This window comes from Dermochelys coriacea, chromosome 24 (assembly GCF_009764565.3).
Source record: "Dermochelys coriacea isolate rDerCor1 chromosome 24, rDerCor1.pri.v4, whole genome shotgun sequence".
Classification (NCBI taxonomy): domain Eukaryota; kingdom Metazoa; phylum Chordata; order Testudines; family Dermochelyidae; genus Dermochelys; species Dermochelys coriacea.
The window spans coordinates 1665246-1686581 of NC_050091.1; the positions used below are offsets into that span (position 1 = coordinate 1665246).

The 21336-nt window shown below is 65.4% G+C and overlaps 1 protein-coding gene across 1 annotated transcript; it reads right to left on the reverse strand.

The window, feature by feature from the left end:
- Nucleotides 1–2071: 2071 nt before the first annotated feature.
- Nucleotides 2072–17683, reverse strand: LOC119847714 (mothers against decapentaplegic homolog 4-like). The gene is given in 13 exon segments (XM_038382712.2): nt 2072–3588; nt 4247–4385; nt 4914–5082; nt 5171–5354; nt 5446–5499; nt 5846–5998; nt 6261–6416; nt 6775–7002; nt 7307–7327; nt 7769–7943; nt 11623–11872; nt 17085–17230; nt 17232–17683. Coding segments are annotated over 13 exon segments (1971 nt in total). The 5' UTR covers nt 17316–17683; the 3' UTR covers nt 2072–3376.
- Between the last annotated feature and the right edge of the window lie 3653 nt (nt 17684–21336).

Sequence of the window (21336 nt, forward strand, 5' to 3'; positions counted from 1 at the left end):
CAGCGCTGAGCACACGGGGCATCCTCCCCAGGCCCCCCTCTGGACTCTGCCCCCCTGGGTTCCCTACGGGGGGGGGGTGGCATTAGCCCCCCTGGGGCCCAGGGCAGAAAGCCAAAGCCAAGCCCCCGAGCAGCTTAGCATGCCCCCGGGGCCCCCTTAGGGTTGCCAACTTTCTAACAGAACAAAACTGAACACCCTTCCCCAAGCCCCCCCCGCACTGGGCTGGGGCAGGGGGTGAGGGCTCTGGCTGGGAGGGTGGGCTCTGGGATGGGGCCAGGGAGGAGGGGTTTGGAGTGGGGGAGGGGGCTCAGGGCTGGGGCAGGAGGTTTGGGTGCTGGATCATAGCTGGGGTTGGGATGTGGGAGGGCATTCGGGGGGCAGGCCCCAGCCAGGCAGTGCTTACCTCAGGCAGTTCCTGGGGGGCAGCACAGTGGGGCTGAGGCAGGCTCCCTGCCTGCCCTGGTTCCACACGGTTCCTGGAAGTGGCCAGCACGTCCGGCTCCTAGGCATAGATGCAGCCAGGAGGCTCTGCGCACTGCCCTTGCCCGCAGGCACCGCCCTCGCAGCGCTGACTGGCCGCGTTCCCGGCCAATGGGAACTGTGCAGCCAGCGCTCAGGGTGGGGTCAGCGCACAGACCTCCATGGCTGCCCCTGCACCTAGGAGCCGGACATGCTGGCCACTTCTGGGAACCACTCACAGCCATGGAGCCTGCCTTAGCCCTGCTGCACTGCCAACTGGACTTTTAACGGCCCGCTGGCAACCCTAGGCCCCCTGCTTGCTACCTCCTAATGCTGGCCCTGCCTTTTATATGCAGGAAAAGTTGTGGCACAGGTGGGTTGTGCAGTTTTTATAGCATGTTGTCTGCGCGGAGGGCTAGGCAAGGAACCATAGCTGCCTGTGGGGTGCTGATGCACTAGCCGCCTGATCACATGCAGCACAGCCCCCAGCAGCTGTTGTGGGACAGGCCGGGGGTGTGCGCAGCTGGCAGGGCTCCTCCTGGCTGGGAGAGAGGCACAAACCTCCCGTGACTGGAGGAGGGAAAACATTTCTGGAGCCTCTTCCCAGGTGTTTTAAAGGCCTTGCATCCCCGTTCCTGCCAGCTGGCCTTGTGCAGCACTGGCTGGCTCCAGGGCACGGCTGGTGCTGCTTTCCTTGCTCCAGGGCTCATCTGCCCCTTGGGGGCCATCCTCGGGCAGGAGTCAGTGGCGCCTTCAGGCCAGGCAGCCTCCTTGCCTGGCCCCGCTGCAATGTTTGCAGGCTGCGTGGAATGAGGGAGCTTCCTGCAAACTGCACAGATCCAGTCCACAGCTCCAGCCCCCAACAGACCAGCCCCACGGCCCAGGGCTCCATAAGCATCTGTCACATCAGGACTGCGGATTCTGCCCAGCCCGGGGCCCGTCCTGTCAGACCACTCTGCAGCCAAGCAGGAATGAAGGTGGACAGAGCACTGGCAGCCAGGGGCAGGAAGGGGGTGGCAGGTTTCAGGAGCCTGGCTCACTCTGTGCTGCTGAGGAAAGGAGGCCACTGGCCGACGTAGCAGAGAAAGCACAATTAGCCTTTGGAACTCACTGCCACAAGCTCTCATTTAGGCCAAGGACTCAGCTGGATGCAGACGGTTTCATGGAGAACAGAAATATCCAGTTACACAAAATAACCCAGAGAAAAGCTCCTGTCTCAGGGCGTGAACCTGGCTCCAGCAGGTGACCCCATCAGTGCAGGGTTCCTGCACGTCCCGCAGCCAGCTGCTGGCACAGACAGGACACCAGGGCAGACGGCCCTAGGCTCTGCTCTGCTCCCATGGGACTGAGCCCAGGAATGGGACCCAGACATCCTGTCTCCCTCTCTGCAGCATGACCCAAATACCTCGCCTCCTTGCCCAGCTAGGCCATGGCTCACTGGGAGCGGGTAGTGGAGCAGCTGCTGGGACAGAGCTTCAAGAACAGAAAGCACCAGGTAACCAGGTCTGAGTGGCTGCCCCGTCGCAGCCTCCACTGCAGGGAAAGAAACCAGCTTATCTCCCCCTCCCACACCCCAGCGCGCCCTGGCGGGAAGGAGCAGACATGAGACCAGTGGAAAAAACCCAGATCATTTAAATAAAGATTAAAAAAGCCACATGAAGTGTCTGAATTCCAGCTCATGGAGGGCTCAGGGCATGGGAGGAAATCGGACCATTTACCCGGCTCCTTCCCCAAGCCTGGCCTGGGAGTGAGACGCTCCCCATGGTGCAAACCCAGCCGACCTCTGGCGCTCTTGGGAACGGCAGAGCCAATGAGCTGCACGGACAGAGCTGGCCACAACCACGTTCCCTGCAGCGGGCAAAGGGGGCCAGGCCCTGGCAGTGCCGTGCTGGGATTTTTGGTACTTTTAGTTAGTTGTGGGGCCCTACCAAATTCACCGTCCATTCTGGTCAATTTCACGGTGATAGGATTTAAAAAATCATCAATTTAATGATTTCAGCTATTTAAATTTGAAATTTCAGGGTGTTGTCATTGTTGGGGTCCTGACCCAAACAAGAGTTGGGGGGGTCGCAAGGTTATTGTAGGGGGGGTTGCGGTACTGCCACCCCGACTTCTGTGCTGCTGCCTGCAGAGCTGGGCCCTCAGTCAGCAGCTGTCGCTCTCTAGCCACTCTAACTCATTTGGGTCAGGACCCCATTTGAGAAACGCGGGTCTCCTCTGTGAAATCTGTATAGTATAGGGTAAAAGCACACAAAAGACCCAATTTCAATCTGGGAGACCAGATTTCATGGTCCCTGAGGCGTTTTTCACGGCTGTGAATTTGGTATGGCCCTAGTTATTTGGCTTTTTATTACAAATTAAATTAAACCACCCCAAGAAGCGAGTGCGACCGGGCGGGGTTTCATGGGGGGGAGAGTGGCCGCTCACAAGCTGCTCCCTGCAGGGCAGCGCCTGGCTGAGTGCTGGGCAAAGGGGTGAGACGAAGCGGAGGGATGGGGTGGGTGGATGGCGCAGGGAAGGGGAGTTTAAAACGTCACCGGCTCCTCGCTTCCTAGATCACAGAGATGGAAGAGACCCAGCAGGCTAGACAGTCCCTGACCTGTCGGCGTGCCCACGCCCCCAGGTGCCACGTCTCCAGGGCGAGCCGTGGCAGAGCCCAGAGGGGACCAGCACATCGGGGCAGTTGCTCCCTTGTTAGAGTCTCGACAGAGCCCAGAGACTCCCTGAAGCTGGGGCTGGCTTGCTTTGGCTCCTGGGTGGCAGCCGGTTCAGGGCTCAGTGGGAGGGGCAGAATCGTGGGGGAGGGGGGAGTCCTGGCACCCCACATGGTAACATAAGGCCCCACGGACGCTCATCGACTGAAGGCAGCGCTGGCCCTTTAAATCAGAGGCTGGAAGCCACTGTCCCGCCAGCCCCGCTAGTTGACGGGCCCTGGGTCGGCCATGGGCATGGTGTGCAGCACCTCGTCCAGCAGCTGCAGGGCGCGGTGCAGGTGCACCTCGATCCAGCAGGGCGTGTGCTTGATGCTCTGGCGGGGGTAGTCTGGCCCCCAGCCCTTGACGAAGCTCAGACGCAGGATGCAGAGACGCCGGAGGTCGTCCACGCCGATCCCGGCAGCAGCGGAGAGGCCTGGGGAGGGGGCAAAGGAGAGACAGGCGGGCCCGGAGTGTGGGGGACTCGGGCCCCTCCCCTACCGCTGGGACATACCCGGGGGTCCCGGCTCCCAGCCATCAGACCCCGCTCCCCTCCCAAAGCTGGGAAGAGAACCCAGGAGTCCTGGCTCCCAGCCCCCCGCCCCCGCTCTCCCCCATCAGACCCCGCTCCCCTCCCAGAGCTGGGAAGAGAACCCAGGAGTCCTGGCTCCCAGCCCCCCACCCCTGCTCTCCCCCATCAGACCCCGCTCCCCTCCCAGAGCTGGGAAGAGAACCCAGGAGTCCTGGCTCCCAGCCCCCCGCCCCCGCTCTCCCCCATCAGACCCCGCTCCCCTCCCAGAGCTGGGAAGAGAACCCAGGAGTCCTGGCTCCCAGCCCCCCGCCCCCGCTCTCCCCCATCAGACCCCGCTCCCCTCCCAGAGCTGGGAAGAGAACCCAGGAGTCCTGGCTCCCAGCCCCCCACCCCTGCTCTCCCCCATCAGACCCTGCTCCCCTCCCAGAGCTGGGAAGAGAACCCAGGAGTCCTGGCTCCCAGCCCCCCACCCCTGCTCTCCCCCATCAGACCCTGCTCCCCTCCCAGAGCTGGGAAGAGAACCCAGGAGTCCTGGCTCCCAGCCCCGCCCCCCGTCACTTACTAACAGCCGGCGCGATGCCTCCCACAGAGCCAGGCCCCGGGATGTTCCCCGCGACGGCTGCAGCCTGGGCGGCAGCTGCTGCTTGTGCCGTGGCCGCCTGCTGCTGCATCTGGCGGTGGCACTGCCGCAGGTCAAACACCTGGGGAGGGGGAGTGTCAGCGCCGGGCGGGGACGGGGCCACATCTGGGGGGGGAGCATCAGCGCTGGGTGGGGGCGGGGCCACAGCTGGGAGGGAGTGTCAGCTCCAGGCGGGGGCGAAGGCGGGGCCACACCTGGGGGGGAGCGTCAGCACCGGGGGGGGGCGGGGCCACAGCTGGGGGGGAGCGTCAGCGCCGGGCGGGGGCGAGGCCACATCTGGGGGGGAAGTGTCAGCACCGGGCGGGGGCGAAGGCAGGGCCACACCTGGGGGGGAGTGTCAGTGCCGGGCAGGGATGGGGCCACAGCTGAGGAGGAGCGTCAGCGCCGGGGGGGCGGGGCCACAGCTGGGGGGGGAGTGTCAGCTCTGGGCGGGGGTGAAGGCGGGGCCACACCTGGGGGAGAGCGTCAGCGCCGGGCGGGGACGGGGCCACACCTGGGGGGGGACGGACGCTGGAGGTGGCAGAGCCCGGGGGCCAAGGGCTCTGTGCGCACCCAGCTGCCAGGGCAGCGCCCTGCCCCCCCCCCGTACCTTGATGTAGGCGCCGGGGTAGATCTTGTGCACGGCGTCGCCCGGGGCGCGCCCGGCCTCCCGGTCCAGGTAGTAGCTCTGCACGAAGACGGCGTGGTCGCTCAGGCACCGCATCCAGACATCGCCCTCGCCCCGGCACTCCAGCTGCACCCCCTTGCCGATGTGCAGCCTGTGACACAGGAAGCCTGGCTCAGCCCGGCCCCCGGCGGGGGGGGTTTGTGGGGGGGCCCGCCCGCCCGCCCCGCCCCCGCCCTCACCTGGCCCGCTCGCTGGCGTCCGTGCGGTGCACATTGGAGAGCTGCCCCAGGCAGAAGCGGTCGCCCCCCGAGGGGTCCACGTAGCCGTCCACCGTCACCACGGGGCAGCTGGACGGCACCTTGAAGATCTCCCCGACCTGCACGTCCATCTCGAAGTAGGCGATGGAGCACCAGAACTCCGGACCTGCAGGGGCCAAGGGTCAGGCCGGGGGGAAGCCGGGGGGCAGGCGGGAGGCCTGGGGGAGGCGGGGGGGATCCGTGGCTGCGTCACTTACCCGGGTGGCTGGAGACTGGCTGCTGGTAGGGAGCCGCGTTATGGTGCGGGGGCCCTGGGGGGACAGAGAAGGGCTCGGTCAGGCCGCTGCACACAGGGGGGCAGGGGGAGCGGAGGCAGCTGGGGCTGGCCTGGGGGCAGCGGCAGGGCCTGAGCCTTGCTGCCGGGTTCCAGCCCCAGCAGGGCGCGAAGGTAACAGGCAGGCGAAGGGCTCTGCCCCCCCTTTGCTCCCACCACCAGCCGCTGCCTCCTCCCCAGAAGTGGCTGAGTTTCTCCCGTGGGGCGGGGGGGGAGCTATGGAAATAGGGAGCGATTGGCTGCCGTGGACCATGGCTGGGGGTGGGCTCCCCCCCACCATCACCATGCCCGCCCCCCAGCGCTCTGCCCCCCACCCGACATACAGTAGTGGTTGGGGTGATGGAGCGGGGGCTGCGGGTGGCTCCGTCCGTTCTGCTGCGGCGGCGGTGGAGGGGGCGGCGGGGGGGTGGGCTGTTGGCCCCCCAGGCTGGGGGTGTAGACCGCGGTGCTGCTGCCTGTCCAGCTGGCTGGCTTGCCTGAGAAAGGGGAAGAGAGTGAGGACCCCGCCCCATGCAGGAGAGCCCAATGCCCTGCCCTGCCCCCCTCACCGGGGACACCCCCCCGATGTGCTGCACCCCTGAGATGGGAGAGGAATTTGGGGCACACCCATGCCAGGCCCTTTCCAGCGATTCTTCTGCTGGCTGTGGGCAGCGCTGGGATGGCCCCCTGCCTATGCCGACCGGAGTCAGCCAGCTGGCCCCTCTGCGCTGCGGCTGACCTGAGGGGTCTGGTACTCACTGTGGTAGGACGGCTTGGGGGGCATGGGGTAGCCATTCTGCTGCGAGGCTGGTGGGGCCGGCGGTGGGGTGGGCGCCATGGGCTGGCGTGGGGTGGCGATCTGCTGCAGTCCCTCGCCATGTGCCATGGACAGCAGGGGGCCTCCGGAGGCCACCGCTGGGGAGAGAGAGACACCGATCAACCGGCCGCCGTCCCCCCAAACCTGCCCTAGTCAGCCTGAGATGGGACCCCGGGGGGCAAGAGCAAACACCCCCCCCAGCCTCATTCTCAGACTCGCCCCCCCAATCCAGCCTGAGTGCCACCCGCTGGGCAGGGGACCCCGTCACGGCCCTTCTGGGATCTGTGCTTTTAATGCAGGGGGTGGGGGGCGCTTAGGACGACCTCCGGGCTCCAGGTCAGTCCAGAGAGACAGAATCTGCTCCTCCCAACACGCCCCACCCAACACCCCTGGCAGCTCCCTCCCAGCCCAGGGGCTCTCCCCGCCCTCCACAGAAGGGCCTGGCGCTGTACTCACCCGGGGGTGACATGGGCAGAGTGGGGTAGATGTTTACAGCGCCGCGGGGGGGCTCGGGCAGCTGGAGGGGGGGCAGCGGCTGGCAGTAGGACTCGGCGGGGGGCATCCCCCGGGGTGGGTGCTTGGCCCCCGGGCCATGGTCGCTGGCAGGGGAGCCCAGCCCCGTGGGCACCTCCATCTGGACACAATCATGGACAAACTCCTCCTTCACCAGGCGGGCAGGGGGTGCTGCGGTGGGGGGGAGAAGCCATGGGGTCACTTCCTGCAGGGCTGGGGGTGACTGCCATCACGGGGCCCTCACAGCGTCACAAGGACCCGCAGCTCCCCACACACCCTGGGGCTCTGCTCCCCCCCGTGTCACAGGGACCCCCAGCTCCACACTACTGGGGCTCTGCCCCCCCGTGTCATAGGGACACCCCAGGCCCCCCCAGGAGAGACGCAGCCAGGGGTGGCATGTGGGGAGGCTCTGCAAGGACCTCCCAGCCGCCCCTGGGAGTGACGGCTCCGCCCAGCCCCACACGTGGCCCCTCACCTGTGTTCTGGATGCTCAGACCTGCAGCAGAGAGAGAAGGGCGCATTAGCCAGGTGTCGGGGGGAAGCCAGTGCATGTCTTGGGGGCCAGCTGTGAACGGCCTGCCCCAGTGCAAGGGGCACCTGTTGCTCCAGGCCCTGTGGTGCCATTCCCCTTGCTCCCTCCGCATGGTCGGGTGGGGGCACCATGCACCCCAGCAGCACCGTAGGCTCCCACACTGCCAGAGCCCCCCACACCTGGCTCCCGGCTCCCCAAAGGGCTTGACATGAAAGGGGGGGATGTTCCCCCCAACCTCTGGGAGCTGTGCCACCCCCAACCCTGATGCCCAGGTACCGAGAAGTCCAGCAGCCCTGGAGGCCCTGCCCTGCCCACCCCGGACCGGCCCAGCCAGCCCGGTGCCCCCTGGCCATGCATCCCCAGGGGCAGCGGGCTCCGTGCCAGGCCCCGCACCCGGCCGCTCACCCAGGCCTGGCGACACCACGCGCTCGTAGTGGTAGGGGTTCACGCAGACGCTGTCGTACTTGAGGTCGAAGGCGAACTGGCAGAACTTGACGTGCTTCAGCTCGTTCTTGTGCAGGTCGGGCCAGCGCCAGAGCCGGGCGTAGATCACGTGGGGGAAGCCCTTCCGGCCGGCCACCTGCGCAGAGAGAGGGGGAGCCGGGCAGCCAGGACTCCTGGGATCTAACCCAGCTCAGGGAGGGGGGGGCTGGGGGTTAAAGCAGGGGGGCTGGGAGCCAGGACTCCTGGGTTCTGTCCCTGGCTCTGGGAGGGGAGTGGGGTCTGGGGGGGGTGAGAGCAGCGGGGGCTGGGAGCCAGGACTCCTGGGTTCTGTCCCTGGCTCTGGGAGGGGCGTGGGGTCGGGGGGGGGTGAGAGCAGCGGGGGCTGGGAGCCAGGACTCCTGGGTTCTGTCCCTGGCTCTGGGAGGGGAGTGGGGTCGGGGGGGGGGGTGAGAGCAGCGGGGGCTGGGAGCCAGGACTCCTGGGTTCTGTCCCTGGCTCTGGGAGGGGAGTGGGGTCGGGGGGGGGGTGAGAGCAGCGGGGGTTGGGAGCCAGGACTCCTGGGTTCTGTCCCTGGCTCTGGGAGGGGAGTGGGGTCAGGGGGGGGGTGAGAGCAGCGGGGGCTGGGAGCCAGGACTCCTGGGTTCTGTCCCTGGCTCTGGGAGGGGAGTGGGGTCGGGGGGGGGTGAGAGCAGCGGGGGCTGGGAGCCAGGACTCCTGGGTTCTGTCCCTGGCTCTGGGAGGGGAGTGGGGTCGGGGGGGGGGGTGAGAGCAGCGGGGGCTGGGAGCCAGGACTCCTGGGTTCTGTCCCTGGCTCTGGGAGGGGAGTGGGGTCGGGGGGGGGTGAGAGCAGCGGGGGCTGGGAGCCAGGACTCCTGGGTTCTGTCCCTGGCTCTGGGAGGGGAGTGGGGTCGGGGGGGGGGGGTGAGAGCAGCGGGGGCTGGGAGCCAGGACTCCTGGGTTCTGTCCCTGGCTCTGGGATGTGGAACACCAAGATCCATGTTTTTCATAGGGGGCTAGATGCAGCCCCTGCCCCCGTAGAGCCAGGCACCTGTGCCGAGGGGACCCTGGCGTCCTGCCTGTGGGCGCTGGGGACAAGTGGGGTGGAGGCCGGGCTGCTGGAGAACGGGCACCAGGGAGGAGTGACCGTCTGGTCAGGTGGGGGGATGCTGGGGTCTGTGCTCCCTCCCCCACCCCCTTCGCCCCCCAGGACAGCTGCAGAGCCCCTGCAGACACAGGCGGGAGCTGGGACTGTGCAGCCCACTCCCCCCCCTCCGCTTCTCCAGACATAATCGGCACCCCCCCCAGTCCTGCCCACCCCTCGCCCGGGCCTTTGTTTATCTATTGTGAGGACGTGTCAAAACCCATCCAGTCACAGGGCTGCCGTGGCGCCGTCCTGACCCCCATCCCCACAGCGCCCCATCTCTACCACAGAGCTCCCCCTCCCCCGTCACCACTGCCCCCTGCAACCCCCCCCGCAGGGCTCCTCCCCCACCACAGAGCTCCCCCTCCCCTGTCACCACTGCCCCCTGCAACCTCCCCGCAGGGCCTCCCCCCTGCAATCCTCCCCTGCAGGACCCCTCCCCCACCACCACTGCCCCCTGCAACCCCCCCGCAGGGCTCCTCCCCCACCACAGAGCTCCCCCTCCCCCGTCACCACTGCCCCTTGCAACCCCCCCTCAGGGCCTCCCCCCCTGCAATCCTCCCCTGCAGGACCCCTCCCCCACCACCACTGCCCCCTGCAACCCCCCCCGCAGGGCTCCTCCCCCACCACAGAGCTCCCCCTCCCCCGTCACCACTGCCCCCTGCAACCCCCCCCTGCAGGGCTCCTCCCCCACCACAGAGCTCCCCCTCCCCCGTCACCACTGCCCCCTGCAACCCCCCCCTGCAGGGCTCCTCCCCCACCACAGAGCTCCCCCTCCCCCACCACCACTGCCCCCTGCAACCCCCCCCGCAGGGCTCCTCCCCCACCACAGAGCTCCCCCTCCCCCGTCACCACTGCCCCCTGCAACCCCCCCTCAGGGCCTCCCCCCCTGCAATCTTCCCCTGCAGGACCCCTCCCCCACCACCACTGCCCCCTGCAACCTCCCCCGCAGGGACTCCCCCGCTGCAATCCTCCCCTGCAGGGCCCCTCCCCCACCATTGCCCTCTGCAACCCCCCCCCCCGCACAGCTCCTCCCCCACCACAGAGCTTCCCCTCCCCCATCACCACTGCCCCCTGTAAGCCCCCCTTCAGGGCCCCTCCTCCATCACTTCCCCCTGCAACCCTCTTGCAGGGCCCCCTCCCCATCACAGAGCTGCCCCTCCCCCACCACTGCCCCCTCCTACACCTCCCCACAGGGCCCCCTCCCCCATTACAGAGCTCCCTCCTCCTCTGCCCCCTGCAACCCCCCCCACCAGGAACCAGCCTCCCCAACCCACCACACCAAGTGCCCCTCCCCTTCCCCCACCTCCTACAAATGGCCGTGGCTCCCCCTCTACCTGACACCTCACAGAGCACCCCCTAGGGACCCCACCCCTCAGCCCCAGTCAGCAGAGGGGCTGCAGCTCCGCTGGGCCCTCAGCAGCCCCCTGCCCCCCACCCCTCTGCCATTGGGAGGGCACAGCACCTCGGCACCCTGCCCCCAGCAGAGCCACTAGGGGGCGCTGCTCGAACCTCACCCCCTCTGCTAATGGGGCACAACAACCCCACCCCACCCCAGGCTACAGAGCCCCTCCCCCAGGGGCCAAGAGGGGAAAACTGAGACAAGTCCCCCCCCCGCACCAGGGGAGCCCATCTGTACTAGGCGGGGGTCGGCAGTGCAGTGTGTGGGGGGGTGAGGGGTCTGCTTTGGGGCAGCCCATTTCCTCCGGAGGGGGGAAAACATGGGGGCGGGGGGGGAGGGTGGAAAGACTCCTGCGCCTCCCAGCTCAGCCGGTGCCTGGCTCCCATCACTGGCCGGCCCCCGTCTCCGATCGCGGGGTGGGGTGGGGTGGCTGCCCCACATGAGCTTGGCCGGCTGCTGCTGACTCCAGACCCCACCCCCCCTCCTCCTGCTGCCTTTGATGCTGCCAGACAGTGACTCATCCCGGAAAGGGGGGGTCCGGCGCAGAGGCAGGGGAGGGGAGGGGGGCACCCGGAGCCAGCTGCTCCCAGGGAGAGTGGCCTCCGCCTGGCCCCAAGGCACCCCAGGGGCGCTCCCCCAGTGCCAGCCCCCTTCCTCCCCTCACCCCCCATCCTGCTCTCGGCCCCCTACCCTCCCGGCTCCCCGGGGCCTCGACCCCCCGACCCTGAGAGCCAGTCACAAGAACCCAGGGCAAGCGAGCAAGAGGCCAGGCCCCCGCGCTGCTCCTGGCCCGAGGCCCCCACGGTGTCCGGCTGCGCCACGGAGCCCCCCTGCACTCAACACCCCTGTCGCTCCTCCAGCTGGCAGCCGCCCTCCCTTCCCCCCAACTATACCCTGAACCCCCCCGGCCAGACCTCCCCAGCAGGTCTCCTGGTTTGGGGGGCACCAGTGGGGGAGCTGGGCACCCAGACTCCTGGGTTGTCTCCCCAGCTCTGGGAGGGGAGTGGGATCTAGTGGTTAGAGCGGGGGGAGCTGGGATCCAGGACTCCTGGGTTCTCTCCCCAGCTCTGGGAGAGGAGTGGGATCTAGTGGTTAGAGCGGGGGGAGCTGGGATCCAGGACTCCTGGGTTCTCTCCCTGATTCTGTGAGAGGAGTAGAGTCTAGTGGGTTAGAGCAGGGGGGTGGGAGCCAGGACTCCTGGGATCTATCCCCAGCTCTGGGAGGGGAGTGGGGTCTAGTGGTTAGAGCGGTGGGGGGGGGAAGCCCCATTACCTGCAGCCGCCCATCCAGGGTGCGCTGGATGGTGACGCACTTGCTGGGGTGGGCGCCGTTGGTGGTGATGGCCGTGATGAGCGAGTCCAGCTCGTCCTTCTTCTCCTTCAGCTTCTTCACCAGGCTCTCGATCGCCCGCTTGGCGAAGGTCTCGTTCTCCCCGCCCTGCCGGTGGCACATCAGGCTGTGGACGATGCTCAGGCAGGCGTCGTTGCTGGTGGGGGCGTTCAGGGACATGGTGCCGCGTGGCCTGCAGAGACAGCGCAGCAGGGCAGGGGTCACCCCCAGTGCCGCCGCCACCCGGCTCCGGGAGGGGAGTGGGGCCTAGTGGTTGGAGCAGCGGCCTGGGCGCCAGGACAACCGGGTAACATGCCAGGCTCAGCAGGCTGCCCCCCTACCCCACAGGCCCTGCCAGATACACACCCGAGCCTTCCGGAGACACGGCCGGGTCCAAGCCCCCGCCCGGGTCAGGCTGCCGCAGTGCCAGCTCCCAGCAAGGTCCGGAGAGGGCCCCGGGCCCCGAGGATGGGGGGAAAGGCTCCTAGCAGAGCCAGGAAACAGCCCCGCTCCTCTGCTGAGCTTCAGCTCCCAGAGCCCCGGCTCTAGTGGGTAGAGGGGGTGGCTGGAGAATCAGGACTCCTGGGTTCCACTTCCAGCTCTGCCTCACCTGGCCCTCCGAGCCCCTCAGTGCTAGAGCCTCAGACCATGGCTGCACTGTGCAGAGCCTGCGGCTCCGCCCCCCAGACAGAACGAGGGACACGCAACCCTCACCGGGACCCTCCCCTGGTGTCCCCAACGCCCCAGGTAACTGCAGCGCCAGGGATCGGCTGCCTGACGGCCATAGACCGACTCCCAGCCCTGGGAGAGGGACGCAGGGAACTGGGGCAAAGGGGGCTTCCCAGCCCTGCCACAGTCCCATCCCGCCAATGACCTTGGGCCCAACATTGCACCTCTATGGGGCTCAGTTTCCCCATAATGCTCCTTCTGTTCTCCCTCCCTGTATCAATTCATACTGCCAGCTCTTCACGGCAGGGACTGTCTCACTCTGTGTCTGCGTCGTGCCCAGCCTGAGCCCTCCCGATCCTGGCGTGGGGTTTGTGTGGTGCCTGGCTTGGGCTCCTGATCCCAGTGCAGGGTCTGCCCAGCACCCAGCCTGGCCAGGGGCCCCGATCCCAGTGCAGGGTCTGCAAAGTGCCCAGCCTGGCTTGATGGCTCAACCCTGGCCCAGGGTTTGTGCGCTGCCCGGCCCAGGCAGGGGCCCCAAGACATTGCAGCAAGACAGATAACCATGAGCTGCGCTGGCGGTGGACACCCACAGACAGACCCACAGATGGACAGGCCAACCTGCAGCAAAGCTAACCCCAGTGGCTGCAGACCAGCTCAGCGCCCAGGCATTACACTGAGCCCACGCTGGATCCGGCCTCTGGGGATGGAGCAGCGGGAGGGGCTGGATTTGCTGGGGCCCAGGAGAGGTCTCTGGCCCGGGCTCTCAGGAAAGGCTGTAAAGAATTAGGGAAAACAGGAGCAACCAGCCCCTCCTCGCCAGTGCATCCAGCTCCGTGTGGAGACGCCGAGACGGGAATTAACCACATTAAACAGGAGACTGGGTCTGCGGGTAGGTCACGGGCGGGTCAGAGCTTGCACAGCCTGACGGAGCGGATGGGGGGGGCGTCCCCCCTACGCAGGGATCGCACAGGGCGGGGGATCGGGTGGGTCCCAGCACTAGAGGATTGGCCCCGGCACCCACAGCCAGATGGACGGACATGTACAGGGCATGTCAGAGCATTTCCGGCACAGTGTGCCGAATGGGACAGTGCGTTATACAGCGGTTAGAGCAGGGGGCTTGGACTCCTGGGTTCTCTGCCCAGCTGTGGGACAAGAGTGGGGTCTAGTGGTTAGAGCAGCATGGGTGGGGAGCACTGGGAGCCCGGACTCCTGGGTTCTATCCCCAGCTAGAGGGTGTGAGGCGACCCCCTTGTCCTGTCATGCAGAGGGCTCCCCACTGCTCTCGAGGGCTGGGCTGGGCACCCTGTGGGCACAAGGGGAACAGGGCAGAGAACCAGCCTGGCTGTGTGTGTGTGGCCGGGAGCATCTGGCCCTGCTGGGGGAAGTGGAGAGCACAAGGGTGCCCTGAACTAGGCAGAGCCCCCTGCATTTCAATCCCGTGTCTTCCCTAACGAAGCAACGGCCTCGTTTCCCTGGGACTCCGACCGGGGTGGGGGCGTCTCATCCCATCCCAGCTCCATTCACTCACTTGGGACCCAGCCGTGGGCGGAACAGGAGGTTCCGCAATCATCCCGGGACAGCAGCCAGACTCTGCTCCTCGGGGGCAGGACAGGGCCTCAATTCTGCTGGTCACAAACGGGCCAAGCCCTGATGGGATACCCGCCCCCCCCGGCAGCCATGCTCTGACGCCGGCCGCACCGAGAAATCGCTCACCTCGGGCCGGAGTCGGCTCTGCCAAGCCCGCCGCAGAACCTGTGCCGGGGTGCGAGCGTGTGCGCGGCGCATGGAGCTGCTCGGCCAGGGGGAGGGCTGCAGGCGGGCGCAGACTAAACACAGCGAGCGGGGCTGGGGGGGCGACACGCTCGTTAACCCGTCACTCGCTCACTCCTGCCGGGCTCTCCCCCCCCGGCCTTTCAGTGCCCGCAGCCCCGATTTAGGGTGTAAGAAGAAACGACCTCTTGCAGGGAGCCCCAAGGCTGAGATGCCCCGTCTCTTCTGCTGGGGGGAGGCACTTTTTATGTTTCTATTCTATTTGTCAAATGGGAATTTAAGCGGAACCCGCCCCCCCACAAGGAAAATATCTCCCATTACTAGCCCCTCCCCCTTCTGATAGACACACAGGGCTGGGAGTCAAGGTGGCCCAGCTGGACCCCCCTGCCCCGCTAACACAATCCCAGGGAAACAGAGGAACCCAGAGCGGGAAGACCCCCTTCCCTCCCAGCACCAGCCGGCTCCCAGCCACAGTCCAAGGAGACAGGTTTGGGGATCCCAGGAGGACCACTGAGGGCGAGGGGGGAAGGGCTCATTCATTCACTTGCCTGCAGTGTCTGAGACACCTCCCCCCTGCATGGGACGCTCCCCTAGTGCCCTTCACACGTTCCCTGGGCTGCTGGGGGACACCGGGGTCTGCGCCGATCCTGCCCAGCTCAAGCAGGCGTCAAGGGCACAGACAGGCTGGCCTCCCCCACGCCATCCATGTGCACCGGGAGCAAATCACACCCCCCTGAGCCGCTGCACGGGCCCATCAGCTGTGGTCCTGAGCCCTCAGACCCTCCCCAGCCTGGCGCAATGTAGGCAACACAACACAACAACATGGCCGACTGGGCAGGGACCTGCACATTGGAGTCTGATTCCTGCTCTGCTACACACTCCTTGCATGGCCCTGGGCCACTCCCTTAACCTCGCTGCGCCTCAGTTTCCCACCTGTTCTGTTCCACCTTCCCAGGCTGTACATTCATTGGCTGAGGGATTGTGTCTTGCTGTCACTCTCTACTGCCCAGAAGCATCTGATCTTCGCCAGGGCGTCCCCCACAACATACACCACGCCATGTGTGTCCACAGCCTGATTGGTCCTGCATATCCCCAGGTTTCACCTCACTTAAAAAAGACTTGCTTACAAAATCCAACATCAAAACACAAAAGTGGCACAGCGCGCTTTGACCGCACACTTGCTGACTGTCTCAGGTACCACAGAATTATAACATGAATCCACGGGGACAGAAATCTTGTACTTATATTTCAGCACACAGAGCAGTATAAACAAGTCATGGTCTGTAGGAAAGTTTAACTTGTACTAACTTTGCTAGTGCTGTTCATGTAGCCTGTTGTAAAACCAGGCAAATCTCTAGCTGAGCGGACGTAACCCCTGGCAGATCTCTGCGTACCCAGGGGTATGTTTACCCTGGTTGAGAACCACTGCCCTGAGCAAAGGGGTTTCGGAGCACTCAAGGGGCTGCTATAATTATAAATTATTCCCACTACAGAAGCCCCAAGAGCAGGGTCCTCACGTGCCATGTCCCAGCCCTGAGGATTTACAGTCTAGTCCAGCTGAATCGAATCCATTTCCCTTGGCGTCCGTATTCCAGCCAGAAAGACACCCCCCACCCCAATATGCTCTGGAAATACTTCCCCTGCCAATGTAATGCAGTCACCTCTCGGGAGGTACGCAGCCGCCACTTTGAACAGCCCACAGTCAGGGCAAGGAGGGATAGGGGAATGCAGCGGTTTTAGATGGAATCCAGGGTGGGGGGAGAGGACACACCCAAGCATTTGGGACAAGGGCCCTGGGATCCTTTGCGACCACTGAGGATCGGGACCTGGGTTTCCATCTGATCCAAGACACTGATGGGCAGGGAGAGAAGACCTTAGATGGAAACATCTCTTCACTGACCCCCGTCCCCCAAGGCCTCTGGAAGCCCCCATCTCAGTCTAGCCACCTGCACACATGGGTCAGGTTGCAACCTGTGTCCAGTCCGCTGCACATGGGCCCACAGGGCAAGGAAGGACCGAGACAGGTGGGGGGCTCCTCACAGCTCTGCACCCTGGAGGAAGAGACTCCCCAACCTTCCCGGGCCCGGAGTCAGGAGGAAGCTAGCCCGGGGTGTGCAGTCAGAGTTGCCTGTAACACTCCAGCCCGGTCTGGTGCGTAACTCGCGGTGCCCCCTCCTGGAGGCGGAGAGCCTTACCTGGATCTAGGCCTCCCCACTGCCAATCAGGAGCGGTGCCCCTATAAGCAACAGGGTTATGCCAGTTTGACATCAACGGAACAGGTGAATTAAGGCTAAAAGTCCCCCCTTCCCCCAGCCATTGCATGGGGCCAGGCTGGGGAGAAAGGCCTGCAAACTACACAGCTTCTCAGAGAGGGGTTCCATGGGGTTCCCCCCATGGCTCCCTAGTCTCTTCCCATCTGCACCCCTTTAACTGGCTCCTCCAGGCAGCCCAGCCCAGCCAGCTGACGTTCGCCGGCTGCCACGGCACGAGCCAGTGGCTGTGAAAGGGTTAATGCCTGGTGCTGGACAAACAAGGAGATAACTAAAGGCAGGGCCGACCCGCTGACCCGGGGAGCGAGAACAGTGAGGTTCCTTTGCCCCTAGGGTCCACCGCGGCCGCCAGAGCCCTGATCCGGCCAGCGGAGCCCCTGGGAGGGGTGATGCAGAGAGCCTGGGATCCCGGCTTCATTCGGCCACCGCTTCGCCAGCACCATGGCAGAGCATCCCCAGCAGAGTAAGAACCTCGTTCCAGGGGCAGGCTGCCATCTTGCCATTTCACAGACAGGGAACTGAGGCTCAGAGATGGGCCATGCCCAAGGGGCAGAGGAAGCCTGTGGAAGAGCCCGGGAGAGAACCCAGGAGTCCGGCAGCCGGGCCCAACCACCCAGGGCCTGGGGGAAGAGAATATCAACCACGTGGTTTGAACTGTCCCTCCGGAGCAGATTGCTTGACTCAGCCGATACTTACCGGCCCCAATCCCTGCCGCAGACGCCAGGCAGTAGAGGCAGCTCCTTCAGGGGAGATGTGAGACTCGCCCCTCTGAATCGAGGGCTGGGGGTACAGTGGGGCCGGTGCGGGCTCAGCTTGCAGGGCGCGTCCCTGTCCGACGGGACGTGGGCAAGACGCAGAGGACGAAAGGGGGGAAGGGGGGAGAGAGCGTCTGGAGGGAACGCGTGTCAGTGTGCGCGGGGGGATCATACCCCTGGTCCCAGGGGGCGGGTTCTGGGCCCCGAGCCGCCGTGGGGCATGCGGCACATGCCCTGCATAGGAGGCTCTTGGGCTGCTTAGCCCCGGGAACGCCACAGTGAGGGGTTTCCTGTGGAGTGTAGCTCAGCCACGAAGCACACAGCCCTGTCGCGCCAAGAGAAGGGGGGAGTGTCTGGGTGCCGGGGGCCCCTCAGGGTCCATGGCTCCAGGCCCAGCCCAGCGGCCCCAGACACTCCCCAAAAGGAGTTTTGTTATTGTTCCGAGGCCGCCCTGCAGCTCTGAGTCACGAGCGGGCGCGACGCACACAGGCCCCGCTCCAGGCCCTGGGAAAATCCTTGGCCACGCAGCAGACATAACAAAACTTTAACCCTCACTCGGCTTGACTTGTCCGAGACAGGAGCCGAAGTGTCCCAGCTCTCCCTCCCCCGGCCCCCCACAGCTACGGAGAGCCCCCAGCACCCGGGCGCTACAAGTTCAGCTGGGCTGTTGTCTGCAGCTAGACTCCAGGGGGGTGCGCTGCTGGGTCCCACACCAAGGCTCGGGCCACCCCAGCTCCCAGCCAGGCTGCTGCATGGGCTAAGAGACAAGCAGGGAAAAGAAGCCCAATCTCTGCCACCGATCGGCTGCATAGCCTCAGGCCGGTCACGTCCCCCCCACTGTGCCTCAGTTTCCCCATCATCTAACCTCAGCCTAAGAAACACCTGGTCTCGAACAAGCCCTAAGGTGCTGGCACCTTGGCGCTCGCCTGTCCCGTGAGTGGCGCACTCTGCACAAGCAGCAAGGCGAGCTGCGGGCATGCACGGGTCTCAGCCAGCCGGCACCCGCAGCCACGACAGGCTCCCAAGTGGTTTGCGGATGCACGCATGGGGGGCTAGTCCCGAGGCGCTGGGGGCGGGCGATGTGAGAGGCGGGCAGGGGAGGACTGCACACAAACCAAGTGCTGTGTGGAGTGAAATGAAGCGATGTGCGGTGCCTTGAAGGAGTCTCTGCTCCCCATTGTGAAGTGGGGAGCTAACGCACCACGGGGCAGCACCAAGGGGCTATACCAGCACTGGCAGAGTCCTCCGACGGCTAAGGACTGGCTCAGGCAAAAACTACCTGGGTTTCCCCCGCCTGGCACGGGGCAATCTCCAGCGTGCCAGCCCTCTCCGCTGCACTCTATCAGACCACGAACCTGCCACTAAACTGCAGCCAGCTCTGGGGCAGACGGCATTCGCTGCGCGCCGGCCCACAGAGACGCAGCATCATGGGCTGGAAGGGGAAGAGAAAGAAAAATCTTGCACCCGGCTGCAGCTGCAAAGGGGCTGAGCAAGGCAGAATGGAATTTCTCCAGCAGGAAATAGGTTGGGACACCGGAGCCAACCCCTCGCTTCTCGGGAGTCGCGCTGGGGGATCCCGGACACGCGGCTCAACAAACCAGAACACGTTCCCTGCAGCAACAGGGCAACTGCTACCGGGCCCCCGTTCCCTGCACCGCCTTGGGCCAGGACTGCCTGCCGGGGGAGATCACCCACCCCACTCCCTGCACCCGCTAGGGCCTGGGCCAGCACAGACAGCTGGGGACAGCGACCCCCACCAGCCCCCCGGCTCCCTGCAGCACAGCGCCCCCTAGCACCGAGCCGGGCACTGGGGTCAGCGCTGGGGAGAGCACCACCCACCCCACTCCCTGCAGCTCCCTTACGCCTTCCCAACAGGGACCCAAATCTCAGTGTGGGACAGGGCGTTAGAACAGCCTGGGCATAGTGCGGGGGCCCCACTCTCTGATTCCACGGGCCCCGGTATTCAGAGCATCCCCCGAGTTGCCATGCTATGGCCTGCACACCCCCCTGGGGTGACTGATGGCCCCTTGCCCACCATCCTCTGCCCAGTGACCCACTGGGCTTCTGCCCACAAGTGATGCCCCTGAGACGGTGCCCCGGGGGACCCCAGCCATCGGCACTGCTCCAGGAAGGAGACGCTTCCCAGCTCCCCTCCTCGCCCAGCACCCTGTCAGTGCAACTCTCCCATCCAGAGCTTTCCACCCTAACACCCCAGCCCCAGCCCCTGGGAGCTGGGCCATCCCTCCTGCTCCGCCAGCGAGCCTTTGGCGGGGATTCGGGGAGGGGGACCCCCAGTTCTGATATTGCAGGTGGGACGTGAGCTAAGTCAGTGCCCAGCCATTTGCTAGCCACAGCCGCCCCTCATCTCCATTCCACAAATGGGTAAACTGAGGCACAGAGCAGGGCAGGGACCTGTCCAGGCTGCAAAGCAAGGCCTTGTCTGCACAGGAAGTCAGGGCTTGTCTGCGCTGGGAAGTTCACCGGAACAGCTGCTCCGCGTGCGTCTGGGGGGACGCTCCTGTTCCGGAACGGGGGGCCCTTTGTCGGCTGCAGCGTGCTCCCCAGCGCGGACGGGCCAGCTGCAGCCTACACACGCTGACACAGGGGCCTTGTCTAGATGGGGGATCAAGGGCAGCTACCCGCTCGGGTCTAATTAGCACCTTCTAAAACTCTTGCCAAGACAAAGCAGCTGGCCAGCAGCCCCCATCAAGCTGCCCCAGTTAACCTGTGGGGGAGCCTCCCCGTGCCTCGGCCACGGCCCACGCGGCTGGGACTCCGGCCTGGACCAAGCCCGAGTCAGTGCCGGAGCCAGGGTCCCAACACAGGCGTTTCCAGCCCCGCTCTGACCTCACCACGGCCCAGCCCAGGGGGAGCAGGTGGCACAGTGCAGATCCGACAGACCGAGCCCTTCAGCCCTGCTCCCAACGAGCCCCGGATGGGCCCCGGGGACCGAGCTCCCATCCGCTGCTCTCCAGGCCAGGGCTCCGATGTCTCGGTGGGGAAGCTCCTGCGCGAGGGCCTTCCGCGCTCCCGTGCTGGGCTTTGTGAGAGACGCCGGCTTCTGCCACGCCCAGGACCTGGCACCGCACCGTCAAGGGTTTGAAACGCACCCAGAGCGCAATTCCCTCCTCTCCCAGGGCACCCAGGCAAAGCGGCCCGGGCACCAGGGCTTTACAAGCTGCCACTGCACGTCAAGGAATCCTCTGGCCAGGGAGGCCAGGGTTGGCCCGGGCCCCAGCCCAGAGCAATAGCCCCGTCCGTCCCCAGCGTGACTGGCCGGTGCCCCGGGTCCACAGCAGACACATTAGGCAGCAGAGCTCCTGTTTCGCCCCCATCAAAGTTTCCTGGCTGGATCCTGCCGTATCAATTGTCTGGAAGACGCCAGGCGAGAGCCCACCCCAACCGGGCAGGGAAGATCAGCCCGGAAAAGCAAAAATCCAGGCTCAGGAGTGACTCGGAACCTGCCGAGCAAACGGCTGCCAGGCCAGTGCCCTGGCCAGCACCCTGCTCTCTCCCTGGGGGCCTATCTCGCCCCCACTGGAACGAGTCCCCCACACTCACTACGGCAGAGCCCCAAAGTGTGGGGCAGATGAAGTGACTTCACCCAGCAGGGCAGCGGTGGGATCGAACCCAGGGCTCCCAATGCCAACTCCAGAGCCCTGATCACTGGGCCACATGCTTCGGAGACAGGAACTCCTGAGTCACGGGCTCACCCGCCCAGCGACCCTGCCCACCCATTAGGGGCTGGTGGATTAATGCGTGGGTTTCTAGAGGTCGTCGGCCAAGCTGCAGGTGCTCCTGTTAGCCATGTCAACGCCAGACCCCTTTCTGAATCCTGCTCAGCTCTCTGGCTTGGTGAGACCATGTGGCAATGAGTTCCACAGGCCCATCGTCCACTGGGTGAACATTAAAATCTTCATGATTAGCTCCAGGGCTTGCTTCCCTTCTTTCTAGGTCAAAATGATCTAGTGGCCAGCAGGGATTCCCTTCAAACAACTGCAGCACTAGCTCCTTCAACGGCGCGAGCTAAGTCAGATTTACACCAAACCCCAGCGATGGGGAGAGAATCGATCCTAGATAATGAGGGAATCCATTGTCCGCCAGCCCCAGCTTCCCCATTGTATCCACTACACACGTCTCGTCACACAACCTCAGACGATGCTGGGATTATCCCCGTTTTACACATGGGGAAA